The 9,653-nt window shown below is 18.1% G+C and overlaps 4 protein-coding genes across 4 annotated transcripts in view; 2 read left to right on the top strand and 2 right to left on the bottom strand.

Annotated features, from left to right (window-relative positions):
* The window catches only part of LOC102676628 (WASH complex subunit 1), a 3,087-nt gene extending 1,293 nt beyond the window's left edge, over nt 1–1,794 (bottom strand). Inside the window, 4 exon segments of the mRNA XM_006609487.2 lie at nt 5–384; nt 556–1,075; nt 1,077–1,161; nt 1,567–1,794. Of these exon segments, the coding sequence (XP_006609550.2) occupies nt 5–384; nt 556–1,075; nt 1,077–1,161; nt 1,567–1,588 (1,007 nt within the window). The 5' untranslated portion in view covers nt 1,589–1,794.
* A 1,181-nt stretch (nt 1,795–2,975) lies between these two features.
* On the top strand, nt 2,976–3,736 carry LOC102678430 (dnaJ homolog subfamily B member 14-like). Its single transcript, XM_006609410.2, has one exon. The coding sequence runs from the start codon at nt 3,119–3,121 to the stop codon at nt 3,719–3,721; it is 603 nt and encodes a 200-aa protein (XP_006609473.2). The 5' UTR covers nt 2,976–3,118; the 3' UTR covers nt 3,722–3,736.
* A 724-nt stretch (nt 3,737–4,460) lies between these two features.
* On the bottom strand, nt 4,461–6,056 carry LOC102678282 (vacuolar protein sorting-associated protein 37B). The gene is made up of 4 exons (XM_006609409.2): nt 5,620–6,056; nt 5,336–5,507; nt 5,065–5,147; nt 4,461–4,830 (listed from the first exon to the last, which is right to left on the bottom strand). The coding sequence occupies exons 1-4, from the start codon at nt 5,749–5,751 to the stop codon at nt 4,561–4,563; spliced, it is 657 nt and encodes a 218-aa protein (XP_006609472.1). The 5' UTR covers nt 5,752–6,056; the 3' UTR covers nt 4,461–4,560.
* A 586-nt stretch (nt 6,057–6,642) lies between these two features.
* LOC102678146 (39S ribosomal protein L44, mitochondrial) lies at nt 6,643–8,343 on the top strand. Its single transcript, XM_006609408.1, has 5 exons — nt 6,643–6,932; nt 7,013–7,376; nt 7,508–7,592; nt 7,744–8,047; nt 8,127–8,343. Exons 1-5 carry the CDS (start codon nt 6,872–6,874, stop codon nt 8,249–8,251), a joined length of 939 nt encoding a protein of 312 aa, XP_006609471.1. The 5' UTR covers nt 6,643–6,871; the 3' UTR covers nt 8,252–8,343.
* The last annotated feature ends 1,310 nt before the right edge of the window (nt 8,344–9,653 follow it).

Genomic DNA, 9,653 nt, shown 5'->3' with positions numbered 1-9,653 from the left:
CGGCGGTGGTGGTGTAATTAAAGGAGTTGATGACGAGGGATTTAATGATGAATGACTATTATTGTTAGAAGTCAAAGAATCCGAATTTGTTATATTTAATAAGATTGATGGTGGAGGAGGAGGTGGCGGAGCAAGCTCGGTAAGATTTTTCGAATAATCGCTATCAACAAAATTAGGTACATTTGGAATTTCATCTAGTTTTGTATTAGAATCCTTCTCATCCATTGTTGATGTTGGTGTTGGAAGATCTAGACGAACTGTGGGCGTTGTTACTGCTGAAGAAGGAGCAATGGGACTTTGAGAATTAAGATCTAAAATGAATTTTTCATCATCTACAATTCCAGGTAAATCAGGAAGTGATGCTGGCACATTTATCTGTGGTACCTGTAGAAAATATTTTATATAACAATTTTTTATTATTCATATATATTTAATATAAATTCTTCAGATAAAAGTAAATTTTTTTTTATTTGAATAATAATATACAATCAATAAGCAATATGTAAAAATAATATAAAATTAGATTTTATGAATTAATATATTAAAAAATCTTACCTCTCCTAAAGTTGGTGTGTATAGATAATTACTAGATAAATCCATTTCAGTTGATAACCATGGTTGTATAATAGAATCTGGTGCATCTTCTATTTGTTGTTTATCACTTAATTTGTGGGAAGTTTGTTTCATAGATATTTTATATGGATCATCCATACTATTGAACAAGAATGCACTAATTGAAGATAAATGAAAAGGAAATGTCATTTCATTATCTGTATAAACTTCTTTATTGGATTTAGATCGAACATGATAAAATTGTAGCTTTTCTTGTAAATTGTTATTTGTCATATATTGACCATCTTCTGTTTTACAATTAGAAGATAAATATGCTCCAGAAATATCTTTTATAGGTACAGAACATTTATAAACTTTTGGTATTTTATTGATATTATCATACTGAGGCGGTACAGCTAACTCATATTCCTTGTATGTATGACTAGCAGGATACCTTGCAGCAGAATACATTTTTACAGCTTTTAAATTTAAATTAGTTTGTAAATATTTTAAACGATCTNATATAATTAACAGCAGAATCTAAATTATCAAGAGCTTCAGCAATTTGGACAATAGTTTCTTCGTGCCTTAAGTTATCAGGAATAATACCTATATATTATATTTATATAAAATATTTATATTTATATTTAATTAATTTTTTCTACTAAATATTATCTATTTTTTTTAATTTCAGTTTCTCTATACTAATATTATTTAATAAACAATAAATATATACTATTACATAAATAAGATTCTTCATAAAATAAATGAAAAAAAAATATTGTATATAATAACAATCTATTATATATTTTACATACGTAAAAAAATTCAAATTTTATAAAAATATAAAACAAAATAATAAATAATTATATAAAATACTAAAAATATTACTAAAATAATATAATAATTATAATAATAAATAAAAAAATAAATTTGTTATAATTATATTAATGAAAAATATTTATATTTTTTTCGTTATATTATGATAAAATTGAAATAATTCATAATATTTACCAATTTCAATTCGTTTCGGCATAATTGATAATTGTTAAAAATATATATTTTTTTATTTAACAAACTATATTATACCAATAAAAATCACACACACATACAATTAAATTAAATTTTTTAATGTATTAATACTATAAATTAATTTCATTCATATAATAAATGAGGTTAAAATCGTATGATATAATCAAAACAAACTTAATGTTTTTTCCAAGAATATACACATACTTAGATGCGACATCAATGTTATTTAAAAATGCCCAATATAATTAATATAATTCAATGAATTATTATTATTTTATTTATTTGTTTTATTATATTTATTTTATTGTTATTTTTTTGTTTTTATTGTTATATTTGTTTTATTTTATTTATTTATTATATTATAATTAATATAATTCAATGAATTATTATTTACATTATACAATTTTTAAATATAATGGAATCTATAAAAAATTTCTAATACATTTGTGAATAATAAATAAATTTTCATTATCAATATTATTATAATTCAAACTTATAAACTTATTTTAAATTTATAAATAAAACTAAAGTCCAATACTTAATATATTGTGCTAGCAATAATGAAAAAGTCTGATTATAATGTAAATATAACCTATAATTTTTCATAATTTTAAAAAATATTTATTTTTTTAATATAATATATTATATATTATAATTATGATAAATAACAATTATGACTATGATACAATGCAATATAATGTATATAACACATTTATATTAATTAGTTGATTTTTTATTTTATATATAGAAATGGATTTTCAATTCAAATATGTTGTCACATTTATTTAAAAATTAAATCTTGCAATTATTAGAATTAAAATCAAAATTATAATATTAAGTATTTTGTAATCGTTTAGTAATGATTAAATCAATTTTTTTGTTTTATTATTTGCATCAAATTTAATTAGCATATATGTTTATATTAATTAAATTTAATTTAAAAAATTAAATTTTTATTTTTTATTACATTATATTATATTATTTATATTATAGTTATTAACCAAAAATCAAAACTATTGATCTACAATCTATATTAATCACACATGGTTTTTGACAGTTCGTGCCTCTTCGCGTATTTGAAAATTTTTTAACATATAGAATTTTAATATATTTTATGAAATTTGATAGAATATTACATGTACAGTATGAAATACTATAATATAAATGTTGTAAATTAATATTAATATTTATTATTTTATATATATATTATATATAAATATATATTATATGTATATATATGTATATAAAATGTATATATTTTAATATTATGCCTTGTATATAAAGAAAAATAATAATAAATATATTATAAATATATATAAAATTAAACAATAGTTATTTTGGTTAGTTAATATGATGATTTTAAATTATTATAATATTATATTAACAATTCGTAATATATTTTAATATCTATTCAATTACATTTTTTCATCTTATAGGTTATATTAATGTTGTTTAATAAAAATAATATAAAATATATAAAAATTTATAAAATAATATGTGAAAGAACATAAAAACTATATCTCAAGATATAATTATGTTTATTCATTTGTTGATGATAAATATAAATAAAAAAGTTGTACAGAGTACATTAAATACAAAAATAAATTTAAGTACAAAAGTCAAAACATATTATGATGTTTTGGGAGTACCTCCAACTGCTACATATAAGGAAATAAAATCAGCATATTATAAATTAACATTAAAGTATCATCCTGATAAGAATAAAAATGAATATGCAAAAAAAATGTTTCATGAAATTTCAAATGCATACGATGTACTTAGCAAATATAATACACGTAAGAAATATGATAGAACTTTAATCAAATATGATCATTTGCATCATAAACACAAGAAAATGAAAACATACAATGTTAATGAAACAAAAAATAGTTATCATTATACAGGTAATACTTCAGGGAGAATTTATGATTTTGATGAATGGGTAAAACAACATTATTCAGATTTATTTCAAAAAAATTTACATATAAAAGATACAGAAAAAAGATATAAAGAAAATATTAAAGAAAATGTAAATAAATCGCTAAATCTTTCTTCTTCAATAATCTTAATAATAATAATAACAATATTATTATATTTGAAAATATCAATAGAAAAAAATGATTATAAAAAGAAATAGGAAAAAAAATAGAATCATCAATCACAAACATCAATTGATTAGAATTATTTATTATTTATTTAAAAGATTTTATATAGGAGAACATTATAATTAAAAATATAAAACAAAATATATGTGTATAAAATATAATATTAAGTTTATTTCATTTATCCAAACAGATAAATCAGAAATATATGTAAAATTTTAATTTTTTGTCTATGAATTTTTTATTATTAATTGCTAATTAATTATATTAAATTAAAAATTGATTTAATGAACCATACCTATTACATTTAATATAATTAAAAACTCTAAATCTAAAATTAATTTAATAATAAAATAATTATTATAATTAGTTATTAATGTTTAAAAAAAAATACATTTATTTGAATTAATTACTATTAATATTAAATCAAATCAACTAAAAAACTAATATTAAATGTCAATATTAGAAAATATTATAGAAAAAAACATATGAATCAAAATAAATCATTTGTAAAATTTTAAATATATATAATTACTTTATTTATTGTATATTAAAATACTAGATATTCTTATTTTAAAAATGTATATAGTTTACATATATAGTAATTTTAATATATATTTCAAGAAATGAAGTCTATATATAAATATATTATAATAACATTACAAAATCTAATTTACTTATAAATTACTTTAACTTTATATTAACTTTAAATTAAAATGATTGATTTAATGATTGTTTTATTATATGCAATATTCATACTTTTTATTCATTAAAATTATTATTAATTAAAATATTTCTTATATATAATGCAAAATTTAATATTTAAAGATTAAATTGTTTTAAATATATAACATCATTCTATATCAGATATAATTTAATATGGCCTATAATGTGATAAACCTGATGGTACAGGCATTGGCATTGAAACAGGTCCAGTTGGATAAGGAATTGCAGGAACTAAGTTATGAAAATTACTAGCAATTGGATATCCAGGACCACTAGTCATGGTATGAGATTTTCTTATTAATTCTCTTAATTTATCTACTTTAACTTTACGTAAATGCATTAATTTACGCCGTGATAAAAATTGCTCTAAAAATTCATCGACTTCTATATCTCCAGCCAAAAATTTTTCAGCTATGGTCTGTATTAAAAAATAAAGATATTATATAAAAATATAATATAAATATTAGTAAAATATTAATGATCTTAATACATTGCCAATCAAGTAAATTTTACTTAAATAAACTTATTAAATAAAAAAAGATAATGAGAATTAATAATATGAAATTTAACATTAAAGTTATTATATTAATCTATTATTTACAAGATTAGCAATGTATGTTAATAATTATAATAATTATTAATAAAATCATACTTCTGATTCTTCTTCAATTTCAGCTGCTGCTGTTTGCAATAAATCTAATGCAGTATCAGCAGTCATTTCTCCAGATTTATTTTCTACAAATAAAAATTAAATAAATTGAATTCTGTTTATAATTATTATTATATATTATTTAAAATATATTACTTATATTATGACAATATATAATATTAATGATAGCAATAATAAATAATTTAATTATTGATTTCATTATTAATTTTATTTCACATTTTAAAATTATTAAATGTAACATGAGAATACATACTTATTTCTTCTAATTTTTCTTTTACACTTATGCATAATTTATTTCCTTTTTCACTAAGTTCTTTTAATATTTGTTTACCCTCTTGTAATTCAGGTTGTTTCGATAAATTAAACTCTGCTAGAGATGTGTTACTTGCCATTAATAATTCCTTTTCAGTTTCTAAATTTTTAAACTAAGAGGAAAATAAAATTTGAAATCATTATATAAAATTTTATAATGAACAAATTATAAATTATAAATTATAAAAATAAAAATAAAATAATTATAAAAAAAATATAAATTACTTGTTTTACATCTTTCACAATATCTTCGAATTTTGAATCATCATTTAATAATTCTTTTAGTTCGTCGTTTGTTAGATGCGACAATAGACCTAATGCTGCAGGTATATCAGGTTCTTGATTTGATTTAAACATTGTTCAAAATTATTAGTTCCGTTATTATAATTATATTCATGAATTAAATTTTATTTTTAAATAGAATGATTATGAAATTACTTATTTACGTTACAAAAAATCAACATCTTGATATATATAATAATTAATATAAAAACATATTCATTAAAATTTGCACATAAAAAAAATTTTAATATCGATAATATATAATCATCTATATTTATAATATATCAAATTATCAAGATTTAATACGATTTAATTATATAAATTTTATGAAAATATGCGTTTCATTTATTGACACAATCTACATATAAGTATATTTATATCACTTGGATTTATCATAGGATAATACGAATGTAGATATACGACTCAATATAAAAATAGTTTATATTATATTTTATACAAAAATATTCAAATTAATTATTATTATTTGAATTATTATTAATTAATTATTATTACTATATTTTTTCTATAAAATATTTAATAAATTTTTAACAATAGAAATATTAATAATTATTATCATAAAAATAAATTCTGCGTTAAATTTAAGTTTCAAATTAATATAAAAATTTAAAAAATATATTTTATTAATTTTTTGCTAATTTATATATATATTTTAAAAATATAATTCTATAAAATCATTTTTTCTTCTCTGTAAATAAAGTTTTGTTTTTCATTGATTTTCTTATAATCTTTTTAATTTTACTTTTTTTATTTTAATTGATTTTATGAAATCTATAAATTTTCATATTTTTTTTCTTCATATTTAATTGTCTTTTTAAATTAGAAATAATTATTGACAATTGATGTAATTTAAAAATTTATGTGTTTTAAAAGAAAATATTTAAAATACTTATTATTGTTATCATAAACTAGTAAGTTTTATATTTTCAGTTGGCGATAATCACAATTTTGCGTTCATGTTCATGATTCTTGATTAAAAATATGAAACATTCTATGTTTAAAATGATAACTATAGGATACAAGTTAACATTATTGTGTAAACAGTATAAAAATAACTAAAAAATATTATATATTAAATTATATTTACGATATCAGTAAAAACAATACTTTTTTAAAGTTAAAGAAAATCAATAACAAATTCTGTTAATTATATAAATATTATTTATATAATCGAAATATGAATAAATTACAATTATATTTTCAAACACTTACAAATATAAAATATATAAATTATGAAGGTAAATTTAATTATATACAAATATTATAAAAGAAAATTTTATTTATATATAAAAGTATAGTATTATATTTATAAATGTAGGTTGTAGACATATTAAACGATGGGTAGCTCCTACTCAAAAAGAAATAACTAGAAGAAAGAAGAAATTACCTCAAATTGAATCACATCGTAATAGTTTTATTGAATGGAATAGAAATGCAGAAATATATGCATTTAATGAAAGACTTTCAGAAAAATTTAATACTGAGAAATTGAATCAAGCATTTATACATAAATCATATATTCTTGAAGAAATAAAAAAACAGAAAGAAATGGGAATAAAAGAACCTTTATTTGATGTACAAAATAATGAGGAATTTATTAAAAAAGGAAAGGAAATAACATCAGCAGTTATAAAAAAATATTTAAACCAAAATTTACCAAGTCTTCCTGAAAATGGTATTATGTATGTATAAATAATATATATATAATGATATATGTATGTATAAATTATATAAGTATATGTATATCTGATTGATGTATAAAATAATTTAATTAATCAGATTTCATATTACATATTTATAAATATTGTTTCAGAGCATTTCATGACTATCTTATGTCTCAAGAACTATTAGCTACAGCATCCTTGCATATTGGAACAAAAGACATTATTTTGACTGGTGTTTGTATATACTTATTATATAATATGTAATTTATTGTACTTGTTGCATTTTGAATTTTTTATTTTATTATATTAAGTAAAACATTAATTTTTTTATATATTATATGTAAAAAATATATAGTAATAAATTAGTAATTCCATATACATTTAGGAGTATCCTGTATCCCAAGAAACATTGGCACAAACATTTCTAGCACTTGTGGGAGCGCTTGCAGAAAGTGTTGATGTCAATCATGCAGGTATTTTTGTTCGAGATTTTTTAATAGCAGGATTAGCCAGCAAAGATTTAACTGAAATATGGTGTCCAACCAAACCATTTGAAACATTAACTGATATGATTTCTATGAAAAGGAAAGTAATTATAGAAGCAAGACTTATTGGACAAGCTGGCAAGAACACAATTTTATCAGTTTATCATATTGGAATTTATGCAAACAAAGAATATTTGGGATCAGGTAATAATATCAAATTTGATGTAATATGTATAATAAATAATTAATAATATAATAAATAATTAATAAATCATACTTGTAGGTTTTGGACAAACTGTTGCAGAAGCAAAAGATGTAGCTGCCATTAATATATTATCTCAGATGTGTGGATTGTTACATTCAAGTCAACCATTACGATTTAATGAAAAAATAAATATATCTGTTTAAAAGCAATTATCATATGATAAAAATTGTATACAATATATTTAAAATATTTAAGAATATAAATTATAACTATATATATATGTATATATGTAAAATATTAGTTTTCTAATTGTTTTCTTATTGAAATTATCCTATAAAATAAATTATAGTAAATAATTAAATGATATAAAAAAAATATTAAAAAAAACTAAAAATTAGTAAAAAAAATATAAAATAAAAAACGATAAAATATTTGTGTATAAATAATCATAATATACTTTATTTTATATTTTATATTTTTTAGATATTTTTATCTATTATGTGCATTGTATAAATTTAATTCTTTTTGTTTAATTTTTTTTTAATTTTCCATAAATATCGTTATCTGTAAGTTATTGTAAATTAAAAGATTTCTATGTAGAAACAGATAAAATCATATATCACTATATGTCATTATAAACTTATTAAAAGTTTACAACTTTTTAATCTCAATAAATAATTTTAAAATAATTTAAAAATATAGTTTTTGAAAAATATATAAAAAATATATACAAATATAATAAAAAATTAAAATATATAATAATATATCATTTTATATATAAATTTATGAAAAATAAGTCAGAATGTATATGACATGATTTAAAATGTAAATATTTTGATTAGTTAAAAGGTTATATTATTTTACTTTTACGAGATCGCCATCTCATGAATTCAATGAACCACATACGTAGTTAAAACGTGACGAAAAAGTATATAACGGTATTTAACATTCGTATTGACAAAATTTTGCGTGTAGTAAGAGAGCTGAAAATATTTGGTGTTTTTTATATAATTTTTGTTTTAATTGGTGTTTGATATTATTAAAAAAAGTTTATAATATATATAGCTTCTCATATTATAAAAATATTATGATTAATATAATTTGTACTTAGAAATCACATATATACATTACACCAATAGAGATTAATAATAGAGTTTTTAAATTGATATAAGTTATTTATAATTTATTATAATATTTGTTCATATGATGTTCTTCAAACAATTTTTCAATCCTTAATGTAATTTAATATAATTATTGCATATATAATATAAAAGTATATGAAAAAATAATTTCATATATTTTTTTTTTGTTTATAAAAATATAAATTATTTTCATAATTGTGCATGTGATTATATTTTTTGTTCTAAATATTATATAATTAAATATATATTTATATGATTTCGTTTATTTTATAGTATATATATTTTAAATTAACATAATATAACATATATAATCGTAGATTGAATAGAATATTGATCATCTTAATGAATATTTTTTCTTTCTTTCATTCATTTTTTTTCTTTCTTTCATTCTTTTTTTTCATAAATATTTTAATTTTAATTCAATAATTATAATGAATATTTTAATTATTGGATGAGATAAAAA

This window comes from Apis dorsata, unplaced genomic scaffold, assembly GCF_000469605.1.
Source record: "Apis dorsata unplaced genomic scaffold, Apis dorsata 1.3 scaffold_56, whole genome shotgun sequence".
Lineage (NCBI taxonomy): Eukaryota > Metazoa > Arthropoda > Insecta > Hymenoptera > Apidae > Apis > Apis dorsata.
Note: the sequence above shows the minus strand (reverse complement) of the source record. Positions and strands in the feature narration are given on the sequence as shown.